The 19,872-nt window shown below is 41.0% G+C and overlaps 1 protein-coding gene across 4 annotated transcripts in view; it reads right to left on the minus strand.

The window, feature by feature from the left end:
• mtor (mechanistic target of rapamycin kinase) overlaps window positions 1-19,872 on the minus strand; it is an 81,726-nt gene that overhangs the window by 26,028 nt on the left and 35,826 nt on the right. For all 4 annotated transcript variants that reach the window (XM_054608455.1, XM_054608454.1, XM_054608453.1 and 1 more), the window contains 6 exons: window positions 9,104-9,179; window positions 7,319-7,458; window positions 4,623-4,723; window positions 4,025-4,140; window positions 1,419-1,496; window positions 981-1,088 (listed from right to left, as the gene is read on the minus strand). In XM_054608455.1, the coding sequence (XP_054464430.1) occupies window positions 981-1,088; window positions 1,419-1,496; window positions 4,025-4,140; window positions 4,623-4,723; window positions 7,319-7,458; window positions 9,104-9,179 (619 nt within the window). The remainder of the gene's footprint in view (window positions 1-980; window positions 1,089-1,418; window positions 1,497-4,024; window positions 4,141-4,622; window positions 4,724-7,318; window positions 7,459-9,103; window positions 9,180-19,872) is intronic.

Genomic DNA, 19,872 nt, shown 5'->3' on the forward strand with positions numbered 1-19,872 from the left:
AGCAAGGGCACCGTTGAATGATATATGATATTATTTCTTAAGTGTGTAGTTGTTTTGGGGGAGGTCAAATATATTTACTGAGTAGGACAAACTTAAGCTCATCATTTACTGTATGTTCCAACTCTAACGTATGGTCATGAATTTCACTTAATGTCTAAAACTATCCGAACACGGGCACAATTGGTCAGAGTGAGTCTCTTTGAGGTTTAAATCTGATATCACTTTTTCATCATGCAACTTAAGTTTAACTCCTGTAATCAAATTCAAAGTTGGTCCCCTTGCAGGAGATCATGAGCTTCGAACTCAAGTGAGAGGCAACACAAATAAAGACATTGATAACAGCAATAAACAGTTTACATTGACCCCCTGTCATGAGTGCAGCCTGCTATGTGAATAGAATCAAAGGTGAGTTTGTGGTTTACATGCTGCTGCCGACTGCATTTAGTGAGAAAATATGAAAATTGGACTCATTACAAACCCCACTAATCACATTTGGCCACTTGTGGACAGTGTGCTAAAAACATTACATTTATAAAATAAACTAGATTTCCCCGTGTTGACCAGTGTGGTAACCCTTGTGACTCGTTTCTTTTATTCGTTGACTTAGCTGCAAGGATGTGACTAAATTTCAGTAGACAAATATACTAATTTGGGCAGATTGTAGCTGGTTTTGACTGCAGTGGAACATATCTTTGACTAAGTTAGCACCAACCTTCATCTGAAGTTTGTTCAAGCACAGTAAATAACACTAACCAGAGCCCAACATGATTCTGCTTTTACAAAAAATTGACATTAAAATGTAGAAATAAACAAACAAATCAATCACATTGTGAATCCATACTCTCTGAGGTATAACTGTGTGTGTGTGTGTATGTATAGCGTATGTCTTGTAATGTTTCCCATTAGTAACAGTAGCCTTTCCAACAGCTGTTTCACATTTGTAGTTGCACACGTGAGTGTGCTAATGTGTGTTCAGTTACCTGAAGCCTCTCCCACCATGTTTCCCTAATGATGTCCCTCCTCTCTGGCACAAGCTTATACTGGATCACCTCCTCGAGCTCTGACAGCATCTGGCTAGACACCATGGCCTAGGAACCAAAACACACACACGTTCATTCTTAAGCACACATTCATAAATATAGTCGCAAAAGCTCCCTTCTGTGCAATATAAAAAAAGGTACATTAAAGCTTGTAAATCGATCAGAATCTACAATTAAATGCATTCAGCACGCCACTGGACATTAAGCTCTTGGATAATTCCACATATACAGATAATAAAATAGGAGTATGGAGCAGTGGAGAAACTGTAAATAAAAATGCTTTTGACATCTAAAGGAGCTAAATCAGAAAAAAAATGTTTTATAAAGTTGTGATGCCGTGGCATAATCCTTCTGCACATGAATGTCATTCTCACTTACCCCATAGGCTCGACTGTAGCTCTCTCCAGCCATGGCCGTCAGCTCAGCATCCAGGAGGTCTCTTGCTTTGTCAATACACTACATGGAAAAAAAGAGAAAAACATTTACAGTCTGATCTTTAAATGAATGTCTGCCTGAATGTTGCACTGATGGTGCAATTGTCAGCTAGCTTTTGAAATCGCAGTACATTCTTGACACGAGAAACAAGGGTTTAATCCATGACCTAACTAGGAGGCCTAACCAAGATGGTTTCCTCAATAACATAAGGAGAGCATGACCCCAGTATGTACCATCACACAATCTCACACTGTCCTACAAACTCCTTGCATCAGGACCAGCCGGAATCGGACCAAACCCAGGGAATAAAAACACCTTGTACAAAAGAGTACAAAGGGATGTTATTGCTTGCTGCTCACACCCGTTTCACTTAAGCTGAGCCACATTAGTGCAACGAGGACTAGAACGTAAGCGTGTTTAACAAAATGCTTTGATGCAACGCTGAGTGTTTAAGTGTTTAAGAGGGAAATTAACTGTTGAGAGCAACAGTATGAAAGCTATGCAAACATGGTTGTGGATGTCAAATGTGTCTTTAAAAAACAGCAACTGCTTTTGCAATCCCATTCAGCAAAAGGGAGAGGGGTTACGGAGGGAATTGGAATTAGGGACTTAATAAAATAGGGTTAGTCATGGTTCCTACCAGGAACCTGATGCAAATTCCCGAAACGTTTTAACGATGTTTAACCGACTCTCAAAGAATATTCATGCCCTAAAAATGTTTTTTTTATTTTTATAGAGGTGTAACAGTGTATAATACCGACTCATTTATAAACTCAGTTTCCTGACTTTTTGCAACAGGACTACACTTCTCCAAACTCAAGTATTTCAGACATTCCATCAGCAGTGAGAACCCTGAAGGGTGGAGAAACAGCAACCGTTCCAGATCAGCAAAGGGGACAAACAAGGACATGTGCTGATTTCTCGGGCTCCAACAGCCAATGTTTTGGGAACTGTTATTAGTGGTAAAATGAGGGAGGGTGACTGAGGCCGGCGCACACAGCTGTTTCAGACCGACTCCCACCAATTATTATTTTTTGTAGCGGGGAGGGAAAGGAGGAATGCCGTGCCTAAACACCTCTTCAGGCATGCACAACAAGAGGAGGGGTTGTGGGAGGGTTGCTGGGACAAGGTGACAATGGGGCTGCTTCTTAACAGCCTCCCCTCAGTTATGGTCCTGTTTACTCGTGAATTACTGCGCCGGGGCCTCGTTGGCAATGTGCAGTCCAGACGACTCCTGATAAATGCAGTGTCTGGCTTCTGGCAGCACAAACAAACCGTGACCCAATCCTCCATTCTCTCACATATAGGTTGATCTGACTTACTTGCATATGTGCAGTGAGATTACTTTATCATTGCAGCGTGATATGAAGGCCCTCTACGTGAATGGTTGGAGCCAAATCAACTGCAAGAGGAAACTCGAGGTTTGTGAAAACCATGCGACAATTTGCTAATCAAACGCACACTGGAGGACTGGATGTATCACGGATCCTGGCACAGCCACTGACTTCTCTACATTGTGGGAGCACGACTGCCATGTCTACACCTCATCGCTGGAACAGACCAAACACTGAGATTTATAAAGCAAAGTAACCTGAAACCCGTTCGCAAAGATGCACGGCAAACCTGCTGGAGCACATCTGGTTGTTGGGGGTACGGCGGGAGGAAAGGAACAGCCCTATGGAATCAAAAGGACTTAAGTGCGAGGATTACCAACCACATCCGGAAGACTAGACTGAGCTCATGTTGACATTTAAGCTTTCACCCTCCATCTGCTTTTAATTCCTCTTCACTCATTGTGAGCGGCCTCATTGTTGCCAAGAGTCGAAAAGTCTGCTTTCCCTATTCAGCCGATGTAGAATCCTATGGACCACACCTGGATCTAATCTCCAAATTAGAGCAGGGAGGGCGGCTTTGGAGGGAAGAGGGGGCACAGAGAGCAGGTCTACCGGGCTTTGTGGTGAAAAGGGGACTCGGAGGATGAGTCCAGGGAAATTGGAGGAGCAGGTGTCAACTGGTGTCAGTGCTGGAGCTTGTGTTCGTTAGACGTGCTGGCATCCAGCTCGAACAAATCCTTCTCCAAGGAGCCTGAGCTCATCCAACATCCCAACCTCCATCCAATGAGTTAAACACCACCCTGACCTTGTTGACAGGCTGACAGCTCTCTGTATTTGTTTGAGGCCGAATACTGCGATGATTTACATTTTCAAGACTTGCATAACATTTCCACACCGAGGTGTAAAAAGGAAAAAAACACATCACAAACCTTGCGCATTTCACACCTTCTAATGAAAAGCCTGAGCTGATGGGGGAATTTGATCCTGTCTGGAATAGCCGTAGAGCCATTTTTATGTTTCTTTACAGCGTTGGTTTCCTATGATTCTAACTTTTCATACCTTGCTATAAAGACTAATGAAACTTCCAGACACCAGACTCCCATGTGACATGTCTTTATGAGATGTTTTCTTAAAATATAGACTTTTAATGTGAATCAAATGGGGTGGGGGGAATCATATCCATTGCGTGTATTTGTGAGTGGTGATGTAACCCACCTGCTGGGCCAATGAGAAGAGGTCCTGATGAAGGGCTAGGACCGCTCTATAAAAAGCGCCATCATGTGTGTCTCTTGGGATCATACACGTGTACTCCTCCATGCTGTCCCAGTGCCCTGGAGAGACAACAATCAAGTTACCAAATAGCACCACAACAGGCTGAAGCAGTACGTTTTTAACGGCTACTTCGTGGCTGTCTTGAGCCCTAAATTAGCAAGACTGAGGCGGGTAGAAGTCAACATTCCACCTCAGCTTGCTAGAATATAAATGATTGCAACCTCAATATTTTGCTTCTGAATGACAAGAATAAAAGATGGTCTGACTCTTCAAAAGGCACGAGTCTGCTGGTTGGGTTCTGTCTCAGGGTTTACAAGTGATTTAAGAAAGTCAAAGCCCGACCGCAGACCTCTGAGGATTCTTCTGCAGTGTGGTCCCTGCTTTTCTCCACCATTGCACGTTATGATATGTCAATGTTATGACTGGATAACATTCCCATCTGGTTATGCGAGGGGGAATCGGCAAGAGCTGTTACTGTTTTCATTGTTTTTCTTCCAAAATATTTTCATTTTTAAGTTCATATACAACATGAAATGGTTACCTAGACCCCAAGCGGCGGCGGCCGCCATACGAGCCATCTTGGCCTGGGTTTCCTCGCTCACCAGTGTCCATTCCTCGCAGCACTGCTGGTGCAACTGCCCCCTGGAAAACATTAACCGCAGGCTTCAGATGGTAGAGAAAGCAGATCCAGATATTTTTGGGGTCCCATGTTTACAATGATGACATCAGTTAATCAGAAACTGATCCCTGCCATCATCAGGTTCCCTCGTCTAAAGCGATGCTATACTGTACTGGTCAAGTCTTAATCCTCAACAGCTCTTCTAAAGTTCCAAGTCCTGATGATAAATTTACTTTTCCTGCACAGAACAACAGTTGAAGTTATGCATCACTAGAATAGCCAAGCACTTCCAGCCAAGCATGAGAAGAAGATAACACGTTATTTTACATCTGCCATTATTTATTCTTTCATTTGTTCTCAAAGATGAACATCTTAAACATTCCAAAAGAGTCTGATAAAAATCAAGTGTCCCAGCAAACAGATGGATGTTCCCCTTGGGGTCAGGTGCATCTAACCAAGACTAATTCCTCATTAACAACAATCAGTACGGCATTGTCCAGGAGGAGATCAAACCCGCTGCATGTGTTTTACAGGAAGGATGCTGGAGCAAGCTGAGATGAGAGAGAGAGAGAGAGAGAGAAAGCAGGAGGCCAAGACGGAGAAAAAGAGAGAGTCAGGTTTGGATGGGGGTAAGTGAAGTGAAGCCGTTCTCCAGCTGCGTGGCTATCGTATAACAAGAAAACATCGAGCACAGAAAGCTCCGGTACGCTGGCCGTAAGTTTGTCTACAGCAGACAAACAGAGAGAGTCCAGCAGAAGGAAGAGCTTGGGTTTTAATTTGACTCAGAAGACCATTATTCACATCTCTGGAATTTCATTTCAGAACTTGCTAGAATACATCTTAAAAGGAGACATTAATTTAGCAATTTTAGGACTCTTTTAAACTGCAAGCCACTGGTCCACCTGCACAGGGAGGTTTCACTTGTGCCTGGTCAGACCTCTTCCTCAGGTCTGTGTGATCTCCCTCACTCTCTTGTTAGTCTCCTTGACAAATAATCCGTTTTCCCTTGTCAACGATGACTCAGTTCCTTAAAGTATTCCAGTAAGCCATGACAGTGAGCCAGCATGAACAATACCAGCAGCACAGAACTGACTCACCTTAATGGAATGGTTTCTATTAGCATATCATTGTTGGTGACGCTACTTAAGTCCCAGCATGGTTTCCTGGGCAGGTTTGAAGAGCATTTTAAGTAACATACGGGCATCATACTATAACTGAACACAACTAGTGCTGAATACAGGGAATTGACATCATGGTATTTTGTCAAATATATTCTAAAATAACTATCTTTTTAATTACATGACTATTATTTGGACTGAAACAAAAAAGCTTTTTAGCAAATCCAACATTTTTAATGCTGTTATTTTAGTAACATTACCTTTCATGCTTTTTGTAAACAGCTGTATCAGTTGTTTGGCAATTTCTATTTTTTTTTGAATGGCAAAGTCTGTAAACAAAACCTATACAGAGATGTCGAAAAGTGGCTTTATCAGACACACAGGCCTCCATCCCCAGAGCACAACATGCCAAAATAGCTGCACGCTTGAGCTTGCGGGCCAATTAGCAGCATTTTGGCAGATATTAAACAGCTCTTGTGATCAGCAAACTGATATGTGAGGATTAACAGAACGGAGAGGAAAAATCACTTTGAACCAAAAATACATAAGCTAAATTCTTTAGACATTCTAGGCTTAAGGATGCTTCAAAGCTGTCAAATACTTAACTAACAGTTCAACTGCCAAAAACAATGAACACTTTTTTAAAACACTTTCACCAGTTTAGGATTATCAAAGAGAGCACTTGTACTATATCCGCTTACCTTAACATTGAACAATGTGTTCTCTTGAGTCTGACCTCCTCTGACTAATGACCCGGTCAACTGTTACATCATCTCCCCGCCTTACCCATCCACCCACAAACATACACAAAGCCTCTCTTCAGCTGAATCATCTTCTTGTAAAATCCCTGAATCATTTTCTTGTGAAATGACTCAGTGTACACAGCAATGGCAAATAGAGGCAGGTTACATAAGCAAATTAACATCTGCTTAGTGTCACAGGCACGATGATCCACATATTTGGATCCCCTCACACATCTTGTGACTTTCTTTTTCCCTTAAAAAATGCTCTCTGAAGGTGGGCGGTCGTTATGGAGTTGAGCCTCAGCTGTGGTGAGGTTTCATTGCAGCGGCGGCGCCTCTTTCCGCCGTTGGACGCCTGTTCATGCATTTCCCATTATAAATTAGGAATGTTTCTCTCTCTTTTTTTGACCACTCATCAAAGGCCCTAATGTCAGGACTCATTAGGAATTAAGCTGCCAGCACAAATAGAAAATAGGAGATTTAATAGCTCACAGCAAGTATACCACCTCAGACGCTGTCTTTATCCATTTGAGCCAAGGTGAAAAACTGAAGAAACAAAAATACAAAAAAACCCACAGCAGTATATCTTGAAACATTAACTTATGGTCAATTGAACGCAGTCAGCAAACAATAATGCTGACTCTCTGAGTGTTATACGTGTCAATGAATCTGAGATCTCTAGACCAGAAGAACACTGATTGGATCGAATTCTTGCAGCCCCACCAAACTCACATCAGATATGACTCTCTGAACATACCATTCTCCCAGGGCCTCTAAGCAGCGCATTCTGCCCAGGATGAGCTCTGGATCCTCTTTGTTCATGTCAATCTTCTTGTCATATGCTACCAGAGCATCCTCCCATTCATGTAGCTTCTCGTACCAAGTAGCTTGGATTTCCTAGTAGATAAAAACAAAAAACAGATACATGAAACATGTCTGTCATCTAGGCCATTAGACAATTTAATGAATTGATGTTTTGGAGCAACATTCTTTTTCCGTTCACAGCCAGGCAAAGTCAGTCAAAAATGTTCAATATGATTATAAGATTCCCATTTTAATCAATCAGTCCTGGACGTGTTCTATCTAAACGTTGACCTTGTGTAAAAGTGACTTCTAGGCATTGACTTCATTCAGGTGTTGACTTCTATGCGTACATAGATCTCTTCCAACCTTTGCTTGACTGATGATTACTGACTGGTAGACCAAACCTTGCATCCTCCCACAGTAAAGTTTTTCCAGACGATCACCTCATAAACAAGGTTCCCGGAAGTGCACAGCAAAACGTTTTTTACTGAGTCTTTTCACTTTTAACGTGCATTTACAGAGAAACATAAATGCAGTTCACAGAGGCAGAAGGAAAGACCTTTTCCATACGGCTCCGAGTGGATGGGGGGAAAACATTTGACTTGACTTTAGGCTAAAAATAACCACTTTATAATATGACACTACGTATTAGTAACTTTGTACGCTAATGGATTGTTTTTTTTTTTTTTAGCTGTTAGAAAAGGTGTACACAACATGGCTATAATTTCAGTCCATCGCAGCCCTCAAGATGGATGTCATGGCTGTTTTGTTTGTCACTCGCTATTTTTATCGTCTATTTTATATCTACTTTCTCTGTGTCAGATGTTGACGTCAATGTCCTACCTGTATCTATTAAAGTGTTTTACGGTAAAATAATTATATAATAAGTTTTTCATCAAGAACTAGTGAGTAATTCATATACAAATGTACATTTAAAGGGTTTGAGTATTTCTTTGAGTTCATAATTGGTACTGATCCTAAAAAGGCTGTCCTGTACATCCAAAAAAGCAAACAAAAACCACAGTTACCAAATGATGCAAATTTGGTAAAAGTTAGGGAGAACGATCAGAACAGCAGATGAAGCTATTAAGTGACCTTACAAACCTTTAAAGAGTGAACATTAAGAAGTGATTACAGTTTGTATTGTAAGAAACATATCATCCTTCTACTACTGGAAAAAAGCACAATATAGCCCTGAGTAGTTTAAAAAAAATACATAGCAGAGGCACATAAAAAGTGTCCAAATATGAAAGAAAATTCAAACATTCTGTCCATAGGACAAAATGTCCATAATTCTGCTCCTTGCCGTTGACTACTGATCAGCCTAGCAGATGGTTTTTCCACGTGCTGCACGTTAAGAACAGGGTGTTCTGGGGGCATGTGTCTCCAGTGGCCCTCATCCCAATGCGTGTACTGGGGAAAGGATATCCCGGGAAGAAGTGTATGTGGACAAGAGGCTGCATATAATACAGCCCAGAAGAACCATATCTAGTCTGGAAATACATCAAGAAATGCAAAGATCTGGGTAAGTGAGGGCTTTTGCTACAGGTCCTAGTGACAAAATGTTTTTTTGTAGAGGCTCTCTGCAGCAGCGAGCCTACTGTGCCAATGTAATGGTATGATGGGAGGGAGAAGGAGGAGGAACGTTTTTGTACCAGTGTCTGTCTGAATGCAACCTAAGATAAGGCAAAGAAAAGAAAATTACACAATGGAAAAACAAAAGTAAAAAGGCACTCACCAGTTCACCAAAATGCTTCATGGCGTACTCCAGAACCCCAGAGGCCGCTTCTGGCTGCTGCAGTTTATTGTTGATGCTGCAAGATGTGGCAAAAGCAAAGAAAAGCTTTTAGACAAATTTGAAGAAAAAACTTGGAATACCCTGGTTCAATATGTGGACAATGTATAGATGCAGGTACTATTGTTATAAAAAAAAAAAAAATGTTTAGTCGTTACAAAATGAGTTTCGTGATTTCCACTTCCTTGTGAGGGATTACACAGGTGAGTAATCAAGTAGATATTGATATTATGTCAAATGTCTAACTGTCCAGAAGCCACAGTTTGTAATGTAATTCCCTAGCACTCAAGTCTGTGTTGCTGCTAACTCCACAGTTGACCTTGGGGGCTTTCGATTATCAGATCAACCACGCAGGCGCCAACCAACCAGTAGGAGTCAGTGGTGCAGAGACTAGTTTGTGATCCTTTACCAGCTTCACCCCCCACAAATACAACAAACTGAGATTAGTAGAATGCAGAACGAAAAACTAGCGGAACCGTTACCTACTGTAACACTGAACCCCGGCAGTCCCCGGGGGTGGGAGAGAAGTGTGTCCCTGAACCATCAATCTGTCCATAGGAACAGTAGTTTACCCAACAATGCGCACTAAGAAGCCTGCTTCAATGCATTTTGGCATTATAGAATACACGTTTCCTCTTTCAGCAAGGTGTTTATTGTGTAAACAAAACAAAATTTGGACATGTGTCACGCTTGTTTGACAAATGATGTGTTATCTGTCAGGATACCACAATTCCCTTTTGTACACTCTCCACTCACCCGCAACGCCACCACATCTGGAAACACTCACATGAACCGCAAGTCTATTATATTTCCTCAACTGCAAAACCCTTGTGCAGCCACGGCCAATACATCTGTAAAATGTAGCGTTTGAAGAGGACTGGTATGCAGTGGAGTTCCTGAGGACAGCAGGCGAAAGTTGATGAAGGATACTTGAGTATATATGTCAGAAACCTGGTTCGACATAGGGTAAAGGCCAAGAAATGTGATGAAATGTCACAGCGAGTGGTCATGCCAAAGCTCAGGGAGCTGCTGGTGAAGGCCTGCATGGTGACAGGTTAAATAACAGAAAACTCACAACGGGAGCTATCTTGTACATAGTTGGAAACAGAAGACAATCTGACCACTGCAACACTCTGTGTCTTCAGGGACTCGATGCGCCAACATGTCTCCCAGGAAAGACTACGGATGCAACCGATTCTCTCCTGATACTGATCTAGTTGCCCAAATACAGAGTACTGATACCAATCCAAAACCAGGGCTGTTTTTGCTTTACAATTTAATATCTGAGTGGAATCAATCTCCTTACTTACATGACGTGTCATTTTTAATACTTCTTATTAATGGAATTTTGCTGTTTATAAATCACAAAATCAACATATGAAATAATATTTTCAGAAATAAATAGTAAGTTCTAAGTTGGACTGCTAATGTTCCTCCAAGGCCAGAAGGAGCTGTGAACTCTACCAGTCTGTTATTTGGGTGTGCAGTAAGAAATGGCCTCCAGACGCCTCCCAATTTATTAGCATGCCCTTTCAATTTAAATTAGATTAATCAAGCTTTAAGTATGAGATGGTGGCACCGTTTTTCTCTAGTTGAGGAGGACGGGCTTCAAGCTACAAAGTAGTAGAGGCAACTACATTTCAGAGTTCGTCCGGCTACACCGCCTCCCCCGATCTCTATCCCAACAAGGCAATAACAGAAAGGGGTTTGCCCGTCTTATTATTCATGTCACTGATGGATCCAGAGAACTCCCAAAATGTCTGAAGGCTTAAGCATAGAATCATTTTCTACTCTAAGTACAATAATAGTTCAATAACCAAGACGTTTTTCCATACGGACCCGGTGTTTCTTTCAGCCATGTGAACTAGTCAATCATGTATGTATGTGTGTTACAGAAATGTGATGTCACAATAGTGAAGCCCTGTATCTTGAAAGCCTTATTTAAAATGAGAGATTAAACGAGCATGCCACATGGAGCGACCATCCGTTAGCTTTAAGATTTAGCTTACCCCTTATCTTAATTACTGCACCACCGGGCCGCTCGACATGAAATATGAATGTTATTGGCCAATAACATTCATATTATGATTCCTCTGTTGAAGTGAAACTGAAGTGACCTCCCAAAACTTTAGTACAGTTACAAGAAAATCTTCGGAAATGATATACAAGTTCTAAGATCTATAACAAGCTAAACCAAACGGTGACGAAAGACATCCTTCATAACTGTTGGTGTTGCGTGACAATCAATGCTGTCCTTTCACACACTGTAATACTTGAGGTGATTTGTCAAAAGGCGCCGGTGTAAACAGATGATGTGGGTACAAGACCCTCAGGACCTGACGGGAAATCTAACTAGACAGAATGCGATTGCATAAGAAAGTGAGCTCATTTTAGTAAATAAGCATTCGTCTATGACTCTCATGATGCTCGATAGAGTGCCACGCAATCTTTCGGCAGCTAATTAAACAACTATCCCACAGTTTTCAATAAACATAACTTCTCATCCAGTATTATGAATAACACTGACAGTAACACGCGGGTATGTTGTGTATACTTCGTAATTCAAATTGGAACCACAAATGACTACCTGTTGTCAAATAATCAACTCAGCACCAAATGAACAAAGCGCTTCTGAGGCCTCCGCGTCCCACCGCACACAAGCTGCCGAGGTATGCTAAAGCCGCCCAGATGTGGCTTCATCCGAGGAGACGAATCAGAATAAGGGCTTTCTCTCCTGCGGACCCTGGAGATTTCATTGTCCCTCAGCTGAAGCCATCTGGCTGCCAGCTCCGAGCACACGGAGTCTAAACACAACCAGATGACAAAGCTCACGTAACGTTCTCCTCAAGTAGAAACTCCATCAAACTATTAGCAGGCAGAAAACTTCCCTGAAACTGCTGTCAAGCCTCTCTCTCTCTCTCTCTCTCTCTTGTGCAGGGCCACAAGTCACACTTCCTAACTGGAACTTTGCTCAGATTTGCTCATGAGAGACACTGGAGAGAGCTTGAGCTTCAGTTCTGTCCACTGTAAAACCGTCATGATTCATCAAATCATGCCATGAAATTTAGACAATGTGCTGTGTATCCAGAATCAGATTTTGATAAGGTTTACGTGTAAACCCTGAATGAGGTTAGCATACGGCTCTTTTCCACTGAAGTTCAGGAAGGAAGATCCTTGATACCAGTTTATAAAAGGCACAAGGCCAGCCAGACTCTTCAATGTGAACAAATAAAAAATAGTCTGAAAGTATATGATAAAATATATTCTACGGGACATATGCAGACCCTTTACCTACATTTGGCCAAATACAGAAAGAACAGTACGTCTTTCAGCTTGCTTTACGAGTGCAAAGTTTTATATTTATTGCCCACTCTATTACAACTACAGTGCACTGCACCATTGCTATTCACACATCTCTGACCTGGGGGAAAGAAAAATAATCACCTTAAACAGACTCATACCTTGTATTTGGCTTTTTAACCCATAAAACTTTTACAGTGATGGCATATGTTTTGGGCATATTTTAATCAGAACTGTTGACTGAATCTTTCAGATGGGTCGAGGCATAGTGTTAAATTTTAAACACAGAGAGAAAAAAAAATCACTTACAGTCTACTGAAGTTACTAAACCAGCATGTGTGCATTAGATTTTGATGAATACAATACATTTAGACATGTTTACCTTGGGTCAGAAAGCACCAATAGGGAGTAAAAATGTATATTTTCTTTATATATGTTAAACTCTTCATAGAAAATCCCCTCTACACCATTAAAATAATCCATAATCCCCATCTCAACTATTCTAAAGTACCTTGGCTGCTTTGTTGAGAAGAGAGCATGATCTCTGAGGAAATTGCAGATATTTCCCCTCAGAGAGGGCAAGATGACATGGATCTCATCGAGAGGAAAAATGGAGCCTCACTATTGGAGTTAATCTAATCTAATTAGGAAGATATCCACTTGATCCTTGCTGATTTTTTGGGCCCTTTGCTTGCCAAGAGCTGATTCCATTCCTTTGTGTAATTTCAAAATGGGATGGGCTTTCTAAACACTGTTTGAGTAAAAGCTGAATCAAGTTCCATTGAATTGATTCACTATGTTTTTTTTATACTTTAATGCTAAACATTTGTAAATTCAGGTATTTCTTAAAAACATATATCCTATATTATAATGGCTATCAACAGGTATATCATGGCAGTACATTGATTCCCCATTGAAGGTAGGTATACTGAAGCCTGTTCTGCAGGTCTCTCACTGGGTGCAAAACATATGGATACTGCACTGACAGAGCATACGCAAACAAAAAAAATGTTGAAAAACAGTTCAATTAAAATTTCCACCAATGTTTAACCATATGTAGTGAAAAAAAATCTAGATGCAAAATCACAAACTTAAACCACGTGTTTAACTTACTAAAGTAACTTCTAGCCCAATTCAACTAACTTTGTTTATTGCAATTTCAACAACTTTACCATGAGGGCAAAGTTGTTGAAATTGCAATAAACAAAGCTAGTTGAATTGGGCTAGAAGTTACTTTAGTCACTTTACTAGAGAAAACGCCACCAATATACAACAAATAAATATTTGGTTCATAGTTTTATTTGTTGAAGCTTCCTTGGGGCATGAATTTTGGACACCTCAAGTAGGCAAAGTCCTTACATGTGACTAAGGCCTGCCGAGACAGCAGCTGATTAACCTTCACACCACTGAGACTTACGTTTGCTCCACTGAAGGACAAGTCACACTAGCTGTCTGACACTTTTTTCGACTTTGTGCATTAAGAACTGTTCATTTGTGGAGCAGCCAAAATGCAATCAACAATATTCCCAGGCAGAGTGAACCCAACTGTCTAGCACCTTGGGGGGGTTCTTTCCATTGCACAGGCCTTGTCCGAGCAGCCTACAGATGAGAAACTCGTGGACCTAGAGCTTTCACTTCGCTGATTAACAAAAAATGCCAAGGCATTTGGGCACGGGGGGCCATGTTGTGAAATGAAATATGAAATAAACATCTAATCTTAGATGACCTCATGTTTATGAGAACACATGTCGAGCAGTGGGAGATGCTACCGAGAGCCAAGGTGGAGAACCTGTTTTACAAAACAACAACTATTTTGTTCTGGCTAACAGGTGGCACAAGTATGAAAAGTAAATCCTCAAAAACCTAAACATAGATACACACAAATAGCATGAATGCAAACCATTATAAAATGTGAATTAAACACTGCTCATGGAGTGTTGGAACTGCATTTTCGCAAGATTGATGGGATTCCATAAACATAAAATAGTATTAAGACGGCCCATATCCTAAAACTCTTCTTTTTGGGGGAAATAGTTTGCTTCAAAAGACCCTCCTCTGTTCACTGAATCCAACAATGACCAATGTAGAATGAACTACCTTTGTTTTCCTTCTCTGTCCAGGAAAAAAATTGCACCAACAATCCCACTCAGTCATGGGCAATTAGAAAATGATTGACATTAATGGGCCAAAAAGATTCCTATTTTCTCAGCTGGATATTCTTTTTAGCAGCATGACTGAGTTTTGAAAGAAAATGACACTGTACAACTGAAGGTCAACCCGTGGATCAGATGATGAAGGGTAAGGGAAAGCAGATTTATTTCTATAACCCCAACATTCTTTATCTAAGGTAAATGCATTTAAACATATGAAAAGAAAAGGAAATGAAAATAAAAAAAATGATTCAAGTAGAAAGAGACAAAAGAATAGTGGACAAAGTAACAAATGTTTAAGCATGGAACATATCCAACCTTTGGTATAAATGAGTTATCTATTCAATACATCTGATGGATACGGACATCCTATGTCTTACCATCGTCAAACCGGTTGAAGCCCAGAGATGTGTGCTTTGATAAATGACTCCATCATTCATTCAGATATCTTAACAGACCATATAGTATCTGAATGGACCTAAATCTTAAACTTGTAATACCTAAACTCAAAATAAATCTTCCCGGCTGGCATGCGCACATCTTCTTTGGAAATAATGAGCAACATGTTGTCATTATTGAATGCGGGTCTTGACCTCTGCGTGCCTTAAAAAACCCCACAGTGCATCACTGCATGAGATAAGCACGGAGGCATAGGAAGGGGTTACCTCACCCGCTTCCTTCCAGATTGCCCTGGGATGTGTTTCGCTAAAGCAGGGTTGAACTCATCTCTGACACCATCTGACTGGCCCTTTGTCTCTCATTTCTCTGAAAACGTCAAGACAAGAGGTTGGTTGTTTCATGGCTTAACAGATGCCGCAGCATGGGGAAACACTTAGTATCCCTTGACTTGAAACTACTTCCCCGAGATGACCAAAATCAGCTCTGTCAGTGAAGCTCATCATAAAGCGTAGTACTTTGGAACGTGGCATTGTACGTAGGAAAAGGGCAAATGAGACATTGATTTACTTGCATTAATTAAAAAACGTCTCTGTTGCAATGGGTTACACAGAGAAAACAGATCGATCGTCTATTGCATTTTTCTGGTTTTCTTTTTCCTCAAGGAAGTTAAGGGGCCATGGAGAAATCAGCCAGGGAAACCATTCGACACGTGTTTACACCACCACTATCACCACACTGGGACACCACTACAGAATGTGTCTCCTGGGCTCCTCACCTTTAGGTCAGGAGGCCAACAGAACAAAGAGTCTCCAGTGCACCACCCCCCCCCCAGCCAGCTACCTCATTGGAATGCTGCAGTTGCTATGTGGACAAAGAATTCCGTATACTATGTTTTTGGAAAGATTTATTAATTATTCAGACATATGGACAAAACATTTTGTGAAATGAACCATTGAATACTTCCAAATGAAGGATGTTTGATATATTTATCTTGCATTGCCTGTTGTAGTTTTGATCATGCAGGAATTGATTTGTCTCCTTAACAATGGAAACAGGGAGTGTGTGCAGTTGTCTCATTTAAACACCAGCTGTAATTTATATTTATGGTATGTATACTTCTACTGGTTCCATCGATTTTTTTATTAATTAAAAGTAACAGTTTTCACATTTAAATTACTTTAATTAATAGTTAAATGCCTGAGATCTCTCTCATACCAACAAAGCTAAAAACACTTCATGTTTAGCTAAAAACACTGGAACCCCTTAATGGTTACACAAGTGGTTTTGGTTTTCTGTCCCGTGACAACAATTTTTACATCTTGGTGTCACGAAATGCCTCTCTGAAGAAGTGCCACATGGCCAACTATTCATATACAAAGCTTTTCTAAAGCTGTTCTTCCCCTCCAGTACAGATTGTCCCAGTTCAACTGGTTTGTAGGGTGGTGAGCAGACGGCCGCTGCCTGATTAGCATATGCAGTGCGACAACACACTCCACCTGGTAGCCATCACCAGCTTAAGCCACCAGACCGCTCCATGGTATGCCAGTGCATGAAGTCTGCCTGAGAGAGGGATACCCCGGTGCATATTGTCTCCTTCATTATGGAAAATATGGAACAGTTTATTTCACCCCCCCATACGTGACCAGTTTTAACTGAGTTGCAGATCATGATCCATTGTATTATTTCCATGGCAACTCAGCTACTTGCCTTAAGTGTCTCAATTTAAGATAAGATAAGATAAGATAATCCTTTATTAGTCCCGCAGCGGGGAAATTTGCAGGTTTACAGCAGCATAGAGTAAAGTGCACACAAGAGACATAGTAGAAGAAAGACAAGAAAAAAACATGTATTATAAATAAGCAATAAATAACAGTAGAAAATCAACAATAACTGAAATATTATATTTATAGACAGAAAAAACTATTTTAACTATTTTAGGGTAATAGCCATCCAATGGTCATTTTATAAAGGTAAGGGGGGGTTGTCAGGCATGTGATTTCTATTTCAATGAAAACTGATAATTAAGCTAGACTGTTAAGATAGTCCATTTCCAATTTCCATCCTTTGATAGGTTTGGTTTATCTTTACAATAAGATAAATGTTACATTAACGATTTTACAAATCAAGTCCAAGCAAAGGAAATATAAAGCATTCAATAAGCCAAACTGAAACAATTTGTACAATTCAAGCTGAGGCTCTTCTGTGCGGACAGAGCTGACAGGTGGAAGAGGTTACTTTTAATAAAGATTATGTAATTCAAAGATTTGAGATAGAAGCTCTGGAATCCACTGGCTCCTGCGCTCGCCTCCTGCCTTTCCTGTAATTGAACCCATGAGCGCGCCGCTGACAGCTTGGCCCCGGTGGTCACCGTTTGATTACAAAACGTTTTTCCAGTGTATTAAGGGACACCAAAGCGGTCTGTGAGAATGTGCTGATTAAAAAAAAAAAGACTCTTTGTTTTGTCAGCCCGCACGTATCAAAAGATAGATGACGGCTGCAATTAGCACAGCGGGGTGTCCAACTTGTCTCATAGGCTAAAGGAAAAAATCTGTTCAATGAAATGTGCGGGCTTCCAGAGGAAGTCATATAAAGACAAGGGGGCTTTGGTTAAAGTTTTGTGAATACCTCTAATGTTAAGAGGAGCCATGCATTCTTCACACAGAGCCTGGTGAGACATAGTTAGAGGGTGAATGCTGCTTAAAGAAGCCGGTTTGAAGGGGAAAACAGCGTGACGCTAAACATATAAAACAGCATCTGAATGACAAAGTCCAGGACCAGAGGAAAGTGATGCCGCTGGGATGCATTGCTGGAGAGTGAGATGTGACTCAGAGCAGTTCGAGCAAAGAGAAATTCCAGGAGGGCAAATTATCCACCTTTTTTTACCAAAAGGGACTGACGCACTTCAGTGACTTAGGGTTAAGATGTAAAGGGAGGTCAACAGGCACTGCACACCATCAAACATTACATTATCAATGTAACATCACTAACTAGAAACATACTAATTGAGGAAATAGGATTAGGACAGGACCTAGGGTGAAAATGAAAATAGAGGAAACATTCAGATTTCTTTAAAAGTAGGGGACAAGTAAACTTTCTGCTGTCTCTTTGTTGGCAGCAGCGTTGGAACTAGTGGTGATTGTAACTCAATTATATTAAACATATCAAAGCTACAATACTTATCCTAACTCAATAACCGTTCTCTCCTGTAGATATAAACTAAAATATAATGGAAAGGTAAGCCCAGGAGAACATTGCGCGGCGGCTGAACTTACCCTGCAATCATCACATTTGTTTGTGGTTAGGTACTTGTGACTGAGCCACATAAATATTGGCTGACCATAACGTTACGGAGAGTTCTTGTTGTTATGTTTTTGACAAATGTGGGTAATCGAGTGGAGTATGATGTTGATGATCTAACCAGAAAGCAGAATTTGTCTGTCAATTAATGACACAAACTGCCGCAAACTGAACATGAGGACTATTATGTTTGTATGAAGACAACTAATGACTTATTACTCCCATATGCGTCTTACAAATCAAACAAATACAGGAAACTAAAAGCACATGTCAATGTACAAAAAAAGAAGAGGAGCAAATGGAAAATTGCAAAGTGGTGACCAGCTGTAGAAAGTGGCTGGTAACATTCGAGAAGCCAAAGGCCCGGAAAAAGGAAGAGTTGTACACATCCAAATGTTGAGCATCAAAGCAGTAACTATGTAATATTTTGGAATTTTTTGCTCAGAAACCGCAGTTTCCATGACACAAAGATGATGCTGGGCAGAACGATCCAGGCTCTTTATTTGTTTGCCTGACCAAGTGAGTGAAACCAAGGGTCACCTGCCAATCATTTAGCAGGACGGACACAAAAAGGCCTGAGGTCAAAAAAACTTCCATGAATGCACGAACACCTCAATCCCTGCCTTTTCCAGGAACTCCATTAGTGTCCATAAGAAGGAGGGAAAAGCCATGAAGTTCAAGCAAAAACTGACAGGAATGTCCTGGTCCAGCCGTGTCTCAGTTAGTATTACGCACAACTCCCTGTATTTACAGCATACTCTGGCACTTCATCCATTTTGCACGGCAATGATCACACGTAGCCGAGTACCATAAAAGTCATGCATGATCTGTTGTCTCAATGTCGAAGGTGCGTCTTCTCTAAGTTGGCAGGGCTGGCAGCTCCTTGGGGAAGTTGGGATGAGATAGAAATTCCAGAGAATTGGGATTCAAGAAAGTCTCTCTGATGTCTGACACTGCAAAGGAGTTATATTCACGCCCCAGCCAGTGATTGGCATGTTAGAAATTTTAAAAGAGAAGGTGAGCCAAAAGCAGGAATTTTTGCAAACTCTGTCATTTAAGCCACACAAAACGCACCACATTCAGGGGCAGTTTGTAAATGGTGGTTCAAGCCACCAGCAAAACACTTTCACTGGTACAAGGCTGCTTTGTTTCTTCCACAATTGTAGGTGTAAAAAAACACTGTACAGTACCACAAAAAAACATGGAGTGAATTAGTAAATTAAACCTGCTACTAACCACTGTACAAAGCTCCTTTGTAACTTATTCAGACAGACAGAGAGACCCGGTCAAACCAGTGGGTCAACATGGCGGTCAATTTATTTCATGTGCAAAAGGTGACAAACCGTTTAAGTTAAAGGACCATTGTCAGCACAACTTCAAGACCATTGTAATTCTGCAGCAATAAAGAAGCTACCAGACTAACAGAGACTTCCAATACACGCTATGTGCACATGAAAAAACTAAGAGCAGAAGTATTAATGGACAACAGTGATTCATTTTGCATCTGAGGAGCCTCTTTCGTAGTAAAACTCCCCTGAATAAACTAAAGACTAAAAACAAGTATTG

The sequence above is a fragment of the Anoplopoma fimbria genome, chromosome 12 (genome assembly GCF_027596085.1).
Source record: "Anoplopoma fimbria isolate UVic2021 breed Golden Eagle Sablefish chromosome 12, Afim_UVic_2022, whole genome shotgun sequence".
NCBI lineage: Eukaryota > Metazoa > Chordata > Actinopteri > Perciformes > Anoplopomatidae > Anoplopoma > Anoplopoma fimbria.